The 20,316-nt window shown below is 38.8% G+C and overlaps 1 protein-coding gene across 1 annotated transcript in view; it reads right to left on the reverse strand.

Moving 5' to 3' along the window:
• Positions 1–13,797, reverse strand: part of pcdh1a (protocadherin 1a) — a 108,371-nt gene extending 94,574 nt beyond the window's left edge. The window contains exons 1-3 of the mRNA XM_085420151.1: positions 13,197–13,797; positions 4,702–5,516; positions 1,936–4,122 (exon numbers count right to left, since the gene is read on the reverse strand). Coding sequence (XP_085276277.1) covers positions 1,936–4,122; positions 4,702–5,496 — 2,982 coding nt within the window. The 5' untranslated portion in view covers positions 5,497–5,516; positions 13,197–13,797. The remainder of the gene's footprint in view (positions 1–1,935; positions 4,123–4,701; positions 5,517–13,196) is intronic.
• Between the last annotated feature and the right edge of the window lie 6,519 nt (positions 13,798–20,316).

Genomic DNA, 20,316 nt, shown 5'->3' on the forward strand with positions numbered 1-20,316 from the left:
ATCTGCTGAGGTATGTCACATGAGCTTCAACATCTGTCCATGTTTTTAAACAGCCTGTCACTCACTTGAGTCATGTTGCATATGTATTTATGCGATCATATTGAGAAAGCGCACACACAATACTGTTAAATGCTGAGAGCTTACATCTGTGCCAGACACAATTAACACTCTTAGATTAAGGAGCAAATCTACATACAAACAGAGAGATTGGCACTACACACAAACACCCAGACACACCCTGTGGCTTGCAGTCATTTTGGTCCCTTATGTTGTCCATCAAGAAGACAGTGGTGACTGTTCTCTAAACTGACTCCACCCACAACGGCTTGTGATCACCTAAGCTGTCAACTAACATCTGCTAAAACTACCAACAAGCCAACTGTGAGACTGGCTCTGAAGATATCTCCACAGAAAATGTGTCACCTACACATGTTCAGAACTCAGCGGCATGTTTTCCCCTTCTATTTTTGCTAATTTTTATGTGGCAAACGTTATCTGCAAAGCCTTGGAGAATGTCAAACTGTTTTGTACGGCTGAAATGTAGGAAGTGTCTTGAAAGCTCATGTTAACTCGTCCTGGTTGAAAATAAATTGTTTACATCAATGTCAAATATTTTCAGTACTAAATAATAGCCATCCTTTGAATGCCACAGTAGCGACATGAATAAAGTATTGTTAGATCTAGTTGGTGTGTGTTTCACAAATATATCACTTTTCACTCAGTGTGGTTCAGAGGAATCAGTCATGTTAGGTTGCTAATCATACCCTGAGTTTTTGAATTTGTGGTTGTTTGTGATGGAATGCCCCTGCGCAAAGCTGTCTTTGGTGCTGGGTATTCTTTGAAGTTGTCTTATCAGCATCTTACCTCTCACTGACACTAGCTGTTTTTTTTCTGTGTTGAATGTGAGTTCAGCACATATTTAACTAAAAAAGTAAATAAATAAAAACCACAGATCCATTTCAGTGGCTCAAGCGTGGCTGTGTAACTGGTGGGATCAAGACATCTGGACATTTTTCTGTATAATAAGGGATGTTCTACTATATAAGGATAATGATAATCTGCCTTATCCCCTCCTGCACACAAATTTATATTTGTGTAGTCCAAGACACACATTTACACAGTTGCAGATGACACAGAAACCCAGAGACACACTAGCTTTCTAGCCTTACTCTCTAAAATCTTTCTGTTCGTAATCCCTTCTGACTCTATTAATATTTCTGTTTCCATGGTGATTCAAGCCCAAATGTTGTACAGATAAGAGGAGATAAGAGCATAAGGAGCAGGGAGATAAGAGCAAATGACCTGCCGAGATCACTACAGAGTACTAGAGGTCAAGCAGAAGAGCAGAAGTAAGTGAGAACAGACCATCCCTGCTCAACTCTTCTGCCAACCTGACAAAATCTTATTTTTTAGCAGTGCCACAATTGAGCAAATACTTGCAGCAACTTTCTTTCTGTCTATGCAATTTTACATATATACATGCCTTACCCAGAGAAGCAAAGCAGACAGTTACTAGTAAGAGAAAGAATGGATAATATAATTTTGGAAATGATTTGGTCTGTTCTTCGTATATCATCACACACAATTTACAGTTATGCACTGAGTAAAACAGCCAGTAACAAATTTGTACTAAATTTTTAACTATCGTTTTACATTTTTACAATCCAGATAGATGGCACAATGACAAAAATGGCATTCAGATAATTCAAATTTGGGACTGTTATTGTCAAAGTAAATCATATCAAATTACTAGAACTGCCAAAGTAGTCATGAATGAGAGTTGTTGAATCTGTGATTTTCAGGACTGTAGATAATAAGACTAAAATATTGCAAGTCTTATAATGAAATCACTGCTTTTCAACATTCTCACAAAATCCACCAAACCAATCACCCATTCCTCAGACAGACCTTACTATGCGCTTGAGATAACTGTACCTGTTTGTTGTTATACTTCGGTTGGCCCGTCTTGTAGCTGTAATCTGAGTACTGGTCTGAGCCAGTGGAATTGTCGTCTCCTCCTGTTCCTACGAAGGTGTTGGTGGCAGGGAGGTCCTGGACCACCTGATGCTTCTGTGAGGCAGATGGCGATTGGGCTTGCAGCTGGATGGAGGGTAAAGGGGAGTTGGAACGGTAGTGTCTGCCTATATCAGGGCTTCCTGGTGAATATGTTAAAGGAAGATGTATCCTGGGGCTATCATTGACTCCATCAAGATTGAACTTCAGACTTTTTTGAAGGCTGACCTCTTCGTCTTCCCCGAGTGGTTTTGGAGACTTCTGAGGTTTGCCTTTCCGTCCACGTTTGCCTTTGGTGTTTTTTGGGGCCTGTTTGGGTGCATATAAGTCCTTGGTTTCCTTTTTGCCAGCTTGATATCCACTCTTGGTTTCTCTTTGGATGCGGTGGCGAATAAATACCACCACCAAGATCAACATTACAACACCTGCTACACCAGCAAGGCTTCCAAACAATATATTACTACGCTGAGCAGCAAAACCATTGTCGGGATCACCAGCAATGTCCCTGTCCAGTGGAGTGTAAAGACTGTGTCCCACTAAGGCTTCCACTAAGCTGACATTTGAAATGGTTTCATTGACATAGATGTGGACCAGGGCAGTAGCGTGGCGTGCAGGCTTCCCCTTGTCACTTACTCGCACCACTAGGCGATGTAATCCACCATGTTTGCGTGTCATCTCCTTTGCTAGAGTGATCTCTCCACTTGAGGGGGAAATGCGAAATAACTGGTAAGGGTTTCCACCAGCGATACTGAACACCAGCTCTGCATTAGGGCCATTGTCCAGGTCCTCAGCTTCCACTACTTCAACGTGGCTATCTGGGGAAGCTAGAGGTGATAAGCGTCTGAAGGAAGAGTTGGAGGGCTTAGTTATCACGGGATCATTGTCATTTTCATCCAGTACATTGATTGTAACACCCACATATGAAGACCTGGGTGGCTCTCCTCCATCCACTGCTTTTAGACGGAAATTATAGCTGCTTTCTTTCTCCCTGTCAAACGAGATGCTTGAGAGAATAGTTCCTGTTCCATTTTGAACAACAAACTTTCCTTCATCAGGCTCTACAGAGAGGTGAACGTGGGCATTCTCGCCTTTGTCCATATCTAGGACTGTCACCATACCAACTGGACTCAGAGGTGGCATGTTTTCCAAGACTGAAAAACTGTAGCCACTAAGCATGAATTTGGGATCATTGTCATTGCGGTCTATTACTTTTATTACAACAGTTGCTGTTCCTTTATGGACAGGAGACCCTTTATCTGCTGCAGTGACACGAAACTCATATTGTTCTTTGTGTTCACGATCAAGAGAGCTTTTGGCTCTTACTTCGCCTGTATTTGGGTCAATCTCAAACAAGCCTTTGATGGATGAATCTGGCAAAATATTATAGAGAAGTTCGGCATTAGTGCCGCTGTCAGCATCTGTGGCTATAACATCTAAAATTTTTTCTCCTGGTTGGTTTTCTTCAGCAAAATCAACCTCAAACAAGGTAGGGGAAAATATTGGAGAGTTATCGTTCACATCAGTCACTTGAACCTTCAAAGAGTTTGTACTAGAGAGTGCTGGGTTTCCAGAATCTACAGCCACAATCTCTACTCGGTAATCTCTAACTCTTTCATAGTCGAGAGGTGTGGTGGTCTGTAGGAAATACTTCCTCTTGTTGTCACTGGTTGAGTCACTGGCAGGGCGAAGCTGAAATGGCACATCACCTGCTACCACACAAGTGACCACAGCGTTTTCTCCCTCATCTTTGTCAGATACTTGAACTAAAGCAACAGCTGTTCCCACTGGCATGTCTTCGGAAATATTTGCCACTCCTTCACTGTGCGTCACAAGGCCAATCCCACGAATCTCCACAGCTGGAGCATTGTCATTTTGGTCAGTCACTTCAATGGTTACAAATGTCTTAGAGCTTTTAGGCTGAGGGCCTTTATCCCTTGCTATCACATAGAAGGACAAGCTGCTGATTTCCTCCCTGTCCAGTGGTCCTTTGACATAGATGATGCCAGTGGACCGATCAATTCGTAAGAGTTTCGGCACTGGGTCTACTGCCTGGTGAAGGGTGTACTCAATTTCTCCATTCGGACCCATGTCAGAGTCGTTTGCTTTAACCTGTAATCAAAACATATTCAATGGTTAAAGTCATTAAATATGCGCAACAGTTAGTGTTGTAACTAATGTTATTTACAACACTAACAATGAATGTAACTAATGAATCATTGGTCACTGAATAAATTAATCCAGGAATCTGTGTGGGTCTGATCACTTTAAATCACAGCATGTAGATAACTTTGTTTTGGCTATTGCTTTTCCTCTGTTTTTTGATAGTTACATCACTAGCCTTCTTTTCTCTTTTTTCTAGGATTCAATGAAAGGTTGTAAATTATTAGGCCTGACATTTCCTTCATGATAATCAGTGTAAATCCGCAGCAACATGCTGTGAAAATCCTGCACAGAGCAATTTATACTCCGAAAATAATATCTCACACTGTTCTGCAACTACATTGTCAATACAAGATAAGCATTTATTACCTGTAGAAGGATAATGAGCTAATGCTCTCTTCAAAAATATATTGAAAAAGGTAAAATCCAAAATTTAAAACTATACATTTATTCAGAAAGACATTGCTGGTTACAATTTAACTTTGCAATCCAGACTACAACATTATACAAAAAAAGTTTTTAAATTACCTGCAACACAGAGTGTCCGACAGGGCTATTTTCCGAAACCTCTGCCTCATAGGTGGACTTTTCAAACTTGGGAGCGTTATCATTGGCATCAGTCACCACCACTCTGAGTAATGCACTGCTGTAGCGCTGAGGGTTTCCTCCGTCCACTGCCTTTATGGTGAGGTCATAAGAATCCTTTAACTCACGATCTAGGTTGCCCAGGACAATGAGCTGTGGGAGCTTCCCTCCCCTGTCATCAGCCACTTGCAAACCAAACAGGGTTGCAGCATCTGGCCCTGCAGTCAGCGCATAGTCAGCTACCCCATTCCTGTCAGAGTCCCTGTCTGTAGCTAGAGGTATGGAGAATAACGCTCCCATGATCGTGTTCTCGGGGACTGAGATGGTAAGCACAGAAGAAGGAAATTGGGGGGTGTTGTCATTGATGTCCTGTACTTCAATGCGTCCTTCAATAAGCCGTGGGCTCTGGTTTTGTATCAGATCAGTCACTGATACTTCAAATTCCAGGTAGCAGGGTTTACCCTTAGCCAGGGAGCGACAGTCCCTCAGGGTTTCTCTGTCTATAGGAATCTCTGTGGTGTAAATGTCCCCTGTCTTTCCATCGACACGAAGATAAGGGGCACCCACCTCTAGCTTGTAAAGGTGACCTGAGTCTGGCAGTCCCTGGTCTGCTGCCAGGCTACCTATAAGAGTATTTGGAGGTTGCTCCTCCTGGACCCGGTACAGGATACTGCCTTCAGCAGAGCCACAATGCAGCACCACGACCCAACACAATATCACTTGTAAATTCAGTTCCATTAGGTCATCGGACGATCTGCCTGTAAAATGAAAAAAAACACAATATGGGTTAAAAAGCTGGTTCCCTTTCTGCTGAAACCTAGCTCCATAAAGCAATATTTACATAGCTGTTACTTTTTATTTAATTATTCAAAAATGAAAAAAAAAAAACTAACAGAGGGTCAAAGTGAAACATTAGACAGGGGAAGCAAGCAGCACTGTGTTTTTGAATAATGACTCTACAGCTATAAAATTAATCGTTTTTTTTTTTTTTCAATAACTTGCAGTAAAACATACAGCATACCTAGAAGAACAACACAATAATTAGACAACAACAATAACAAAGAGAAAATAGGGCATTTAAAAAAATGCAATCATAGCTATCCCAGCATGGTTTCTTTTCAGTCTCAGAGCTTCAAGAGTTTCAATGAATATCTCAGCTTTATGAAATTCATGGAAAAATTAATGTAGGAACAAGAAATTATATCTTGTGAGCTTACATCCAAAACAAACTTCAGGGCCAGTGTGGATTGTTTCAGCTGAATAATCAAATAAAAATGTAATACAAAAACTCACAGCCTAAGAGACTCATTATTTCTGTATTACACAGCTAGACATTGAGTAGGGAAGCAATGTAGCTCTAAAATAACCTATGGTTTGAAATCCACGCTCAAGAATACACCCTTACGAGCGAAGATTTTGTCTGCTGAGAGAAATGATATATTTGACCAATTTGTTTACCCAAGAGGCGTCTGACAATGAACACTTGCATACTAAAGGTCATAGAGTCAAATTTCTTTCTCATGCCAATTATGCAACTTTGCTACTATCATCACATCCAGCTTCCACCTGGCATTGCACAATGCAGACATTTCCACACTCCATTGCCACTGGCTAGCTCAAACACTGTAATTATTGTGTTTGATTTTGAACCTTTCAACTCTACAATTGTGACCCATTATTTTAGTGTCTTCTTTGATCTTTACTCCCTCTAGCAAAAGACTTCTGTTTTTTTCATGCTGCAATGATTTTAGAGTATAATTATTTCCCCTCTCTCTCTTTCTTTCTTTCTGTGTGTGTGTGTATATGCATGTGTGTGTGTTTGAGTCCTATTGGTAATTGAAATAGGAGCAATCATTGGGGTTAAGTATCAAGGTCTCATGCTCTGGAAAACTTCATCGTGAAAACAGTTTAAAAAAATTGTGTGTCTGCTGAATCAGTGAGTGTCCACTTACTAATCAAGAAGAGTTCATTTCAGTGCATCCGATTTTATTGTGCTATGTTTGTGTTACTAATGCAAAACTTCAATATGCTGATCAATACCAGCTTTAATGACTCGGGTTATAATTAGACAACAGCAGTCCATGTCGCAGTCACTGTCTCTTCAATGCTGCACTGTTTTACAGCATTTCTTTATTTTCACAGGCTTTTAAAGAAAGTTACAGCGAAAACAAAATGCTACTTCTAGTTTAAAAAGTTATGTAGAAGTAAATCATTATGTTAATCCAAACACAGGTGAATAGTTCCAATTATTTCCACAATAGTTTTTCAACTGAAACAGAAAAGAACACAGGTGCTCAGTCTAGTGTGGGTCTATGTCGTCAGTTAGGGATTAGGAAAAGAACAAGAGGAATCAATGCTTCCCTAGTCAGTGTGGGTGAGAGCTGATAGAAATATACATACACGACAGCAAATGGAGTTATTTAAAATGCAACTGCATGCCGCAATGTTCCATACAGGAGTAAGGTAAATGAGTATTAAGCTAGACAGCAAAACACAAATATACAGAAATTCAATGAAAAATCCAATTCCTTTTGAATACATTAAAATTGAAAGTGCTAGTTATTGATGCACTAATTGCTCAAAAATCAATGTCTCCCTTTTTACATTTGTGAGGAGAACCTGTAGTCAATGTGGCATGAACAGTGATTGCGCTTTCTCCAGTTCATGTTTGCAGTATAAAAAGGCAGGAAGAAGCAAAAACGCAATCAGCAGATACACTTTTCTTATACCCAAGACTGACATTAACAGCATCCCATGGGATATAATTTTAAGGGGAATTATAAATCACACTGTAAATGTTTCATACTGCTGCCTACCATTCCATTAAACACATGCTTTCAACAAGATATGTGAACTTATGAGGTGTGCATGTATGTATTGCTTCAATTAAATTGGTATTTGGAGAATTCAGTAAAAATTACTTTAGCTTACTTGATATGTGCATCATCTTTTTTTTTTCATTTCTATTTTAAAATTCACTGTTAAATTTCAAAGTTTTCAAATGTATTTATACAATGTGGCATCTAAAAATGGCATACCGTAGCTGATTTTATAATGGTTTGGTTGTAACTGCTCCCCTGATATTATAGCCACTTCTGCAATGAATAGCCATGCTTTGATAGTGACATGATTGTTATGGTTGATGACACTCATGACTTAATGTTTTCCAGTTGGCCTCATGCCTGTCTTCCAGATGGCACCATGCCTGACAGTCTAGTGAATTAGTGTCCTTTTTTTTCTTTGTTTACATTTACATTAAAATTCATGTTGTTCGTAAAATATGCGTTTTGCTATCACTCAGCGAGAATCTCTGCTGAATATCATTGACACCACGCCTTTGGGTTTTATCTCACATTCCTCAGCTTTCCCACAAATATTTTATCAAAAGCTTGACAGTGCCAGATTTCCTTTTCTCATCTCAAAGTGCTCTGAGGTGGTGGCAAAGGGAAACAGGAGATTTTTCCCTACTGGAGGATGTGAAACTTCTTGGACTACTGGATGTCTCACTGAAATTTACTACCTGAGCAGCAAAATTGATAAATTAGAAGTGCTGAACACAACTAGGAGTGACATTCCCTGCATCTCAGCTCTTTTTCTCCAAAAAACTTAGTTATCATCTGTCATCCCAGATGGTAGACCCACAAGACTACAAGCTGATTCAGGCAGATCGCGATACATAATTCAGCAGAAAATCAAAGGGAGGAACAAGAGGTTAGTTCTCTCAGAGTGATAAAATGTTTTTGTCATAGTTGAGTCCTGTTGAACTGCTCAAAAAATCAAATACTTTTCTTAGTCATTTCCAAAATTAAGATTTTAGCTTCCTTAATGAATGAAATCAGCTATAAAAATGCCAGCTCTGGAAGAAAAATACTGAACTGGATCAGACATTGCAAGACTGCAATATTGAGAAAGTGCTAGGCTGAGAAAATGAAATCTTTTTGGTTATTAAAATTCACCCTGTCAACAACCAAGTATTGTGGCAGCACTGCTGTAATAAACTAAAAAAGAATCACTGAATATAAACTTTTTTTCATTTGTCATCTGAACAACCAATTATAACTCTAAAATATGTTTTGCTAGCTGCTCCACGGGACAACTTTGACATTGCTTGCTTGGGTAACTCTAGTACAACTTGTGTAAGTCCAGGAGGCAGAACTGTAGAGACTGTGTATTGCCTAGGTGACTCTAATTCCCTTGAGCACTGTTTGTTGGAAAATACACCATGTTCAAATAGACAATCCAATTAGCATACTGAGCCAGAGACCTTATGAAGGTGATCCAGAGCAACACATATTCTTAGGGAAAAAAACAAAATCCTTCCAAATACAATCAAGGCATCCACTGTTTGACTGAGGAGGGAACTTTAAGTCTACCAGTGAAGCAGCACTCACCACAAAACCTCATGCTGTGATCACGCAATGGTCCAGATGCTTGCTATGTTGAAAAAACTGAAAAATGAATGCTGAAGGCAGCCTGTACCACAGTATGGAGGTGGACTTTCAAAGAGAGCCTCAAACTGCCCGATGGGTCTAGTGTCTGTTGTTTGTTTTGTGTAGATGTTTAACTTTGCAACAGAAAACGCAGTCGAGGCAAAACTGCTTAGCAGTAGAGTTTAAGAGCCCAAGGTTTATCTGGATTGACCTGCCACACAGCAAGAACTCTGCCTGGCCAAACCTTAGCTTATTAAGACCATCAGGAGTGCCAACTGTAAGTACAAGTCCAAACAATTGAGTCAATGTTTTATGACTTATGTTCAGTTTGGCCATCATTACACAGACTCACAATTTGGTGGAGAAGCTCACCCAAGCATACTTTTTCACCTGTCAACGATCTCTATAGATAAGAGTGTCTCTAAGAGGGGAAGAAAAGTGGTTCTCACTCATGCCCACTTTCACACCTGGGAGGTTGTTGTCACTTATGTTCAAGTTTTACTGAAATGTAGTGTAGAGGTGTAGAGGTTGCTATTTGACTACACAACTCCTTGACCTGAAGGCAAAAAAACAAACCTTGAAAAAAGTGTCTGGTAAAGTACTGTGGTACTTTTTGCTGCATTATTTTTATAAAGAAAAAGAAACAAATAGAACTATTAAATGTGAAATTGTGTTATGTGTTAAATTCAGTTTGTCTTTTCTACAACCATAGACCTTTGTAATAATTAAAAGAAATGACCATTGCTTATTTGCCAGAAAAAACATGCAAAAGGTGCTGTGGGAAAATATGCTGTTTTGATTTGAATTTCAGCAATATATTCAGAACAATACTGTTGTCTCCTAACAATATATCTTCCATCATTATCCTTCTGATGTCTGCGTATCATAGATTGAAGAAGTAATAATCATTGATGCGCTTCACCATGTTCTAAAATAAATGAATAGATAAAAATGCAGGACTCCTCCACTCCACCGCTGCAATTTTTTGTTCTTCATTGAGGAGAAGGTGAAAAACTTCACAGGCAGCTAAAACATCAGTCAAACTACGAGGTCTGATTGAGCCTCACACTGAGCCCTCACACAGTGCACAATCCAGTTGACCCATCTGTTCAAGAGAACTTTTCAACTTCTGCGTGTCTACAATCAAAGTGCCAGCCTAGGTTGTGTCAGGTTGTGCTGCGGTTCCCAAGGAAACAAGTCCCTGCCTCGCTAAGGCTGTGGTTGCTGAACCCAGTCATAAAAATGACCTCTGAAAAATTGGTACCATCCAAGCCTATATGACAGATCCAGTCCTGAATCAACTGGAGAGAAGTGCATATATATATATATATATATATATATATATATATATATATATATATATATGCACAAACACAGAGAAAGAGAGACAAATGAGAGACAGAGATAGAATTAGCACTACTTTATTTACTGTAAGTAACTCTGATAAATATAGGGAAGGAAATACAAGTAGGAGGGTGAAGTTTGATTAAACAGAAATAATTGGTAAGATAAATGCTAATAAAAAAGTTAATGCAGTACTTCAGCTAACAATAACATTGTATAAAATATGGAGTGATTATGTTGTTTTTCATTTTTGTAATTGAAAAATAAATAACACATCTTTTACGTGCCAGTATGTAACAATTTATTGCAAAGCAAAAGTAATTTGCATTGTTTGTGAAAGATTTAGAACAATGTTTGGCTTAAAATGAAATTATTTTAAAAAATGATAAAGGAGTTTGTGCCTGATTATGTAAGTGTTGGTATTATACATTAAAAAAAAAAGGTAGTTATAAAAATGAAGAACAATATAATTGTGCTGCGGAGCATGTGCGCCTGCTCTGGTTGCCATGGAGACAGACTATCTTCTGACTGAGTCAACTCAGAGACTGACTGGGTGACATTTGCTCTTTAAGTTGGCCGCTCCACAGGTCCAGCAGAAATGACTCACATGCAGAATTAACTGAGGCATAATAGTAAATTACTCATAAGAAAAAAGGTTAGAGTTGTGCCGGGAAGAAAAAAAATCATCAGAGGAATTAAATAGGATATTTTGTAGTAGCTGCTTGTTTTGCAGCAACTGATAAAAGCAGGACCTGAATTTTCACCTGTTACATGCTGGGACTCAGGTTCATGAATTTGTGCTGTACAACGCTGTTCTGTGCTCCTTCCTGCTTTGCCAGAGTGTGGAAAGATAACAGATGATTTAATGATTTTCTCAACTGATGTGATTTGATGTATTGGCTGACTCTGCGCCTTTAGCTAGTATAACAGGTAAAATCCATTACCCTCCCACCGGCATGATTTATGATAGGTAGTATCACAGCTATGGGTCTCTCCTTACACTGCTGATCTACCAATGGAATTTACTGCCAAATGTAAGGCTGCACTCTTATACTGACTGCAAACTGTGGGTTTCGGTAATGAGAAAGCAACAGCCTTTGGTTGGAAACACTTTCTAAAGGCGTGAGCACTGGAATTATCCATATGCATGCTGAAACACAGAACACTCTTGTGTCACTCCTGTCACAAAGAAGTAAAATTAAAAAAAAAGAAATACACTGAGATCAAAAAGGCCACATTCCAATATTAAAAGGTTCTTTATATAAAGATATAAAGAAACTGGCAGATCGTATAATTTGGATTCCTCACTGCTCTGTGTAACATGATTAAAACAGAGTTTAATTTCCTTATAGGGGTTATTGTACTGCTTTTGTGCAGTAAAGGTTCACTCCCTCAAGCTCAAATACCTGCTGGAGAAGTCAGAAAAAAATCCTTTTGTGCCCTTTCCACAATTTGATCCGTTTACCACACACTTACCCTTCCTTCAGCAACCCCATTACATGGCACATTGCATGTTATTGTACAATATTCAGAGGAAAGTTCCCTACTGGTAATAATTCAAAAATAAAATCGGCAGAGGAAATTAGCCTTACAGTCTATTCTTATGTGGGATGGATGGATAGATAGATAGATAGATAGATAGATAGATAGATAGATAGATAGATAGATAGATAGATAGATAGATAGAAGTTTCATTCACTGAATGATTTAGATAATAACATTTAACAGGTTCATGTCTTACAGACAGTTTCTCAGATCTGGGCTACAAGTAGGTTATAGGCCTGTTTGATCTGCTCTGTTATGACGGCCTTGTAGCCTAAAGTATATGTGGGAACTTAGACCGACATCATTACGTAGAGCAGACTATTAAAATGTGCCTGGTGGTCGGTGGAGTGGCGAGAAACAACACCCCAGACTCTCACTGGAGAGCACAGGAGATTACCCGTGCCGACGATCTGATCAAAGATTTCACCCCCCAATTATAATCACGAATCTCTCCATAGAAAAACTGTATAACAGTTATGAACACGACAGGCTGCAGGAGAAGTCCGAATTGTTTGCAAGAAATTGTTCAGAGTAAACAACGCCAAATCAAGATGCACGAATAAAGGCAATTAGTATGATGTTTGCAGCTAGTATGGGATAAATGGCGAAAGAAGGATGATACAAATGGTTCACATTTTCTGCTTCACAGAATCATAATGGTGCAATAAAATGCAATTAGCCGATCGCCGGTACAGATCAGCTTGAAAAGCGCACGCACTCATATTGTCGCTGAAGTGCAATGACATGCAGAGTTAATGACTTAATACCAACCCCGACGCAGGCTGGAACTCGTGTCTACTCGCATAGGTTTTAATTAAAATGCATCGTCTAATTTATCATGCAGAGGATCCTTATTGCGGGTGGCACATCTAGCCTTTGTACCGCCTATCAACCTGTAACACCGAACAGCCAGCTGTTTTGTGCTCTGTGTGTGTCTATTATAAAGTGCAACTTGTTGTATAAACGATCTGTTTGAGCCACGGCCTGTGTTAAGCGACAACACTTCAGACAAGTCCGAAATGCATTCCTATAAACTTCATTGGCATTGCATCATGAATCACGCACAGTGGCCACCGGTCAAATCAACTTTCTTGATTATTTCTGCAGTAATTTCAGTACCTGAGCCAGAGACTTTTTACGTGAGCGCTTGTCGCGTAGCCAATTCTTCCCGCGGCTGATATGTCCAGCGGTGCTCCCAGAGGCAGGTGTCTAACCCTCAAACCTCCGTCACAGTGCTGAGATCAAAAATCACTTCAGCGGCCACAAAATCCATAGACAGTACTCAGAACTTTCCGCATGAAAATTCAGAATCCTTCGTTCACCGCCGTCCCACAGTGTGAAGAACAGAGACAGTTTTCAGTCCGTGAGAATATGCGGCTGTAACTTATGAGCAATTATATTGTATAGACTGTTTTATGACAGAGATGGGAAACCAAGAATCTCATTCCATAAAGATGCCCTACTGTGTGCCATTTTCAATCCTCAGTAACTGATCCTTGGAAAGATTTGCACTCGCTGTCGCATCCCTTTGGTCCAAGTTTCTCCAGCCCTGATCTAAGTAGCTTAGAGCGCACTCTAAGGACGCACTGGATGTCTAAAACACAGCAAAAGAAATGTCATTTTCGCAACGTGCAAAAAGAAACCGCTAACCGGTCCTAAACAAGAAGCCCATCTGAAGCATTTCCAGACAGCAAGTGGTGAGATACAGTGGGTACGTTAGTTGCTCCCCTAGCTCCCTCTCTCTTTTCTCTCTCTACTCATCAGAGCGTGGGAGGAGGTGGGGCTCCCATCCACCGCAGCACACAGCAACTTCATACTCTACATTATGCCAAGGCTGCCTACCAGGAAATTATGTGATGCCTACAGTTTAAGAGGATCTTATTAAAGTGGGTCAGCTCAAACAGGGGGATGCACCTTATTAAATAAGCTTATCAAGAAATCACTCCGCTTGCCTTGCACTATTTTAATTCGTGTCAGTCTTTCCTTTCCCCTCAAAACTGCTCACTAATCGCACAACGTGTCCAAAATTGATGTAACAGGTAGCCAGTGCCGGCGGTTTACTTGTTGATATGCATTACATGTAGCAAAATGAGCGGCCTAAAATGGAAGCTGTTTGGCCACTATTTATTCATTTGGCGCCACCCTCAGGCGGTTATGATAGGGAAGAAGAGAAGCAGCACATATATCTGCTGAGGAAACTGTTAATAATGCTTGATGTAGGAGTAATATGCGCTACACTGTCTTGTTCTTGGAGACAATGACTATCAACCGCACGTGAAACAAACTGTGCTGTTGGTGTACAATGGAATAAACTAGTAATGTGTGGCATCATCTGTTAAAACTGCAGCAGTGTAATTAAAAAAACAATGCTTTTGCTCAGGGCAATAAATCAGCATGGCTCAGCAGGGAGAGAAATTCATCCCACGCCACAGTTACTCTCTTCCTTTCTTCCTGAACACTGATGCCAGTGATCATAACTGCTTAGGCATAAAGCAATGGACCAGGAGTAATGAGTCAAATGCAGGGTTTTGTCACAAAGGAAAGCCTTAAGCAATGTCCTCCGGAGAAAACTTGATTTCCTATCTTCCCAAGCCATTCAGAAGCAAGAGTTTATCAGAGTGTTTCCAGTCTGTGATCCTTTACTCCTCCCCCATCTCTCATTAGCTGCAAACACACAGCTGTTGGGTTACCTCTCCAGGGCTCCCATTAAGGGCTGCCACTCAGGCTTACAGTGTCCCTGAGCCAATCATATTAGAGCTCCCGCCCACGCATCGCCACCGCTATGCTGCTTTTCAACAGCCATACTAATAACATTTAAGTAATTTCACAGGTGGCCCAGAAGGCGCCTAAGAACACTGAGGTAGCCTACAAAATGAAAGGGTAAATGTTGGAGGAGAAGAAATAAACATTTTATGCATACAAATGAAAATCAATTACGAAATAATTAGGAGATTATGAGTCAGTGTTCCAACAAAGTGACCAACCCACTTGAGCAAAATCATTATATTTCATTATAGATGTGTTAAAGAATCATTTTTGTTATTTGGTTGTTTGCTGATCTTTTCCTGTCTAATTAAATAGACAATTGGAAATTGAAGGCAGTGTTTCAAGACAGTTAAAGTGAAACAACTGATTACATGTATGGTGACCTTGTTAAAGCTTCACTCAAAACGAATTTATAAGGATATCTGGCATTCATATTCATGCTTTTATTTAACCAGAGAGCTGAGGCAGACCAAGGCCATGATTTAACATTTCTATTGTCTATTTCAGGTATAACTGCTTAAAACACTGCATTTGATGTCTTTAAAGAGCGCAGGCAGGTTTGATTCCCATTCTTTTTTTCCTGGTGGCCATATTATGATGTGAGGAAAAAACGAGGACAAGGGAAGGGTAATAGGTGCATCAGAAGAAAGGCAGATTATGCCCTCAAATTTCCCAAAAGGGCCTGCCCACCATGCACAATCTAGCCAGCACATTGTCTGTGGCCAGTACCCTGAATACTACAGTCTCATACTTGGCTTTATCTGATTTATTTCAAAGCTGACCTAGTCCAGCCAGCACATTCAACAAACATCAATTAAGAACTTGGCAAGTACTCCAGAAAATATGTTTTCAGGACCCATTTCCAATTACGTCAACTGATGCTGAAAAACTTGGAAGCTTTTGTAAGCTTGAATACTCTAAGGCAGATGGAATGTTAGAATTCTAAGCTTGTGGTTTGTTTGCTCTCACAAGCACACAGCAACACAGCATGTGAATGTGATCTGTATACATTTACATCTATTCTCTTATCATAAACCACACCTGGAGCACCGTCCCTCCTCCCACAAACACATACTTTCGGAGGAGGCATACACAGAGAAACGACAAATACAGACTCAACAACATGCAGAAGCAAGGTGGCACACACGCAACACAAATGGACATCAAAAGCAGAAAAAATGAGGTGAAAATGCTGTCAGTATATACTTTGATGAGCAAATCCATACTGAATGATAATGGGCAAAAAAAAGAAAAGAAAAAAAAACTTTTCCCACAATGTTCTCTATAGATACACATGTTCAAAGTTGGGGAAACTCTTGTCACATCCCAGTCAGTTTTTCCTTTTGACAGATGATTGAGCAGACACGCTGTGCCATCACAGGGTGTGGCCAGACATACTACAAGATTTAAGCCCATAGGCATCAGTGCAGCAGTAGTTCTCTGCCATATGTGATCTGGAGTGACTTTACTCTCTAAATGTCACTGCAATAAAAATAAAGTGAGATATGTCAGCTGTGGGGAAGAGCATCCTTTATCTTTCTTATATTTCTTTTCTTTTCCTTTTCCTTCTTGGGCTGACTCAGTTGAAGAATATGATGCATTCAAATATTTAGAAAATCTACTTGTGGAGCCAAAGCATATGGGTCAACTGACAGATAGAGGGAGCACTGATGCGAAGAGAAAAAGTTCACTGTTCTTTAGCCATTCAGCCCAGAGAGACAGACAAGCAACAAACTTATAAGGCAAGATTTGACCAAAAAAATGTAAATCTGATTTGTTTAAAGATGTATAGTTTCTGATTTTTGTTGAATAGATTCATAATTTTATAGAAATAAGAGATAAATGTTAAAACAATTCTGCAGTAATGCTAGAGGGATGTCTTAAGAATATTTACCCTCAAGTAATAGATACTTGGTTTCAACAATAAAATGGTGAAAAGGCTAAAAGTAATGAATAAATAGCAAAATTGATCAATTGAAGCAGGTGCCTAATAAAATGAATATATAAGAAAAAATGGTAAATGATTATGCTGATGGATGAAAAAAAAAGTTGACACAATAATTAGTCATGGAGAAATGGTTAAAATGTTAAATTGCAATAAATATGTCACTGAATACCAAAACGAATAAATAAATCAAAAATAATTTACATGAACCTATTTTCATTTGTTGAAGGTGAACTTTAAAAGATGTAAATATTTTTGACTGAGATCATAAATAATTAAACACATTTTTTACTTCTGTGCACATCAGTTGTTGGAATTAAAGAAACCGTCCATCACGTCCATCAATTTGCTGTAACAGTAACAGGTTGATCATAGCAGCAACTTTATTAACCTCGCAAGTATAAAAATGTTGGGGTTTATGTTTTGTTGTTTCTTAATATATTGCTAATCCATTATATTTCTTTATTCTTCAGTTCCATAATCTGGTGCAAATTATATGAAGATCCCTAGTGATGTAATTCTGCATGGTCTAATCCATTTTTTTTTTTCAGTTTAGCCAAGAAAACAGTTTTAGAATATCAGAAAATATCACATATTTGATTTTGACGTTACTGATTCATTACACAACTTTAAATCCCTCCTTTGTGATGAGTGAAAAGTGAGGATTATATATAATATAATGTTCCTATATCATTGCAGACATATTAATACCTCTGCAAACACACAATACAAGCCACAGTTTGTGGTAAAACTCTAAATTTGATGTTTTTCATGTCAATAGGAAAGACAGCTCAAAAAATGAAATAAATAAAAGAAACAATATTAGTCACGTCAGGTGGAAATGATCTAACAAGTAAAATGTGGTAATGGACAGCTGATTTCCTAATGGCAGACAGGCATCAGAAGAGACTTAAAAGATGTGTGTTTATAAAGCTGTCAGCACCACATGAACAACTCACCGTCACTCCTGTCAAGATTTACCTTGGTGTCTGAGTGTGTGGTAGGCGTTGGGTGTGGGAGAGAGAGTGTTTGTGTGTATGTGTGCACTTAAGATCTGCAGTTAAAAAGACTGAACAATTTAGCAGTAATATTTCCACCAGCAGCTCCTGATTCTGTTCTGTTGTCGTTACATATAATGTATAATTCCTTTTTTCCCCCTCACACAGTGACATACATGAAACCAGCGAGGAGCATTAACACGGGCGCTATATATTCTTGAAGGGAGATACAGAGATTGTCAGCTCAGTGACAAAGCCAAAGCATCGGTAAAAAGTCAAGACTGGCTGCAGTCATTGGTTAAGGCTTTGCTTATTCTTGTGAATTTATTCCTTTTGTACAAAGTCTGACCCTCACCCTCACCTTTGTAGAATACCACAGACAGTATATGTTGGTAGAAAAATAACATGCAGACTATGCTGCTAGGTTTTATTCAGTGAGGAGACTCTACAGTTAGAGAAGACACTTGGACTTGTGTTTAGACCCATGTGGTTTGGTTAATTAACAGAAAGAGCTCTCTTGCAAGCAGAGTATTGAGAGGCAGGAAGATCCACATAACCCGTCCCTTGTGTAAATGAAACGTATGAAAACAAGGTGCTATGGAAATAGCACTTTCATTTTCACCAGACTGGACTCAAAACAACCAACGAATGGGGAGATGTTTTAAAATTAATTAACACTTTAGTGAATATGATGAGTATATAGCACTGTGGGAGTGAGTAATCCTGTTACTGTCATGAAAGCATGTCTTCATGTCTTATCCTAAGGCTTTCTTATCATATTGAGTAGGCTACATTTATTCCATGTGCTATATGGATGTCACTGTTCCTCTTATTGGAGCATGCTGGTTTGCTTTGTGTTTAGGAATTCCAAGAGCTAGAGCAGTTTGCATTTCTTCTTCGTGTTCATTGTTTTTGTTTGCTACTGGGTTTGGATTATATTCACATGATTAAAAAAGCAGCAAAAATAACACTTCTGATAGAGAAAGAGTAGGCTTTAAACATCCCTCCAGTCATTTGTCACACGGCACAGTTCCTAACCCTAAACCATCTACAGAAACTGGGAAAGAGATAGTGAGATTAAATTAAGCTACTAAGCATTTTGATTTTTGATTTTTTTAATAAAGATTCAAATTATGTAGAAAATCGTAAATAAAGACTGTCTAGTTAGTCATAGAGGTCTAACATGGATGAAATAGATAAAAGAAGCTAGGCAGTGCTGTTACTACTAATAAAACAACACAATAGAAGAAGCAGGTTGGTATTTAGTTACTCTGCTTTAACCTGTTGGCACGGCTGCAGAAGAGAAATCTGAGGAAAAAAATGCTTGTAAAAAAAGACTTATTGCAAAAATACTTCCTGCATTTTGATTTGGGTATTCATTATCTCCCTTTAACATTTTAAATTAGCTGTTCATTTTGAATTCCTATTCCTTTTGCCAGTTGGTTCAAACATTAGAGTGAGGCACTTAAGCAAATTAGACTATGATCACATACACGTATTATCATGTATGGCTCTTGGGGATCATTTTTGTGTATTTTCACATGGAAAAAGATCCATAACCCTTAAATAAATAGTGCACTATATTTTGAGGGATAAAAGGATTAAATGTCTTAACACAAAATAAAATACTGAAAATCTGTAAAACTTCCAAAAGGTCCAAAACATAAAACTTTAAATATAAATATAATATAAATTGGAAATATGTGGGAGTTACACTGAGAAAGACAGTAGACTATATTGTTGTTTTGATTATGTGATGTTGGTAAAAATGGTGTCTAAATTCCACATTTTGATACTGGTCAAAATCAAAAAAAATTTGTTATCATGCTTAAAATGTGAAAGTCTACTTAACAAACACCATATTTGCAACAAACATGAGATAAAAAGACAGTAGTGTTTGTGTGTACCTGACTACATAAACCACTGTTGCTCACCTTGTCATACAATATTCTTCCATATGTTTTTCTGTAAAATCATCTCTACCTCAAAAGAAAACAGCACAGGTTAGTTGTGGTTAAATTATCAGTGCTTAATTAGGGGACCTAATGCAGTCATGTGAACAAGTATAAGTAAAATATCTACTGTCCTCATCAGCTGTAGTTCTTCAGTTGCAGTGTGATACTCCACCAAGACACAGCAGAAGTTTACTTTCAAGTCCTTCTGCCAAGAAGGCGCTCTAACATGTGGTAAATGTTGTGAAAGGGTCTATTTTAAACCCAGACCATAATGTTTTCCTACAACTAAGCAAGCATTTTTTGTATGTGCCTAAACCTTTACAATCAACACCTAAAAACAAATTCATAAGTAAACCTGAAAACTATAAATCAACAATCTAAAGATAAGGATGAAGAAAGGGAGAAAGGGATACATTTGACTATGCTGCCAGTACAGGTTTAAAAAGCAAACTTTGTTGCATTTCAGTCTGCAAGCACTAGTGTTGTTGTGTGAGTCATGTCCATTTCGGCTATGCTGTCATTTAGGAATGAGAGAATGTCCAAATAAGAAAAATAAGATAAGATAATCCTCATCT

The sequence above is a fragment of the Rhamphochromis longiceps genome, linkage group LG10 (genome assembly GCF_057381845.1).
Source record: "Rhamphochromis longiceps isolate RC_006_pf linkage group LG10, R_longiceps_female_GT1.1, whole genome shotgun sequence".
NCBI classification, from domain to species: domain Eukaryota; kingdom Metazoa; phylum Chordata; class Actinopteri; order Cichliformes; family Cichlidae; genus Rhamphochromis; species Rhamphochromis longiceps.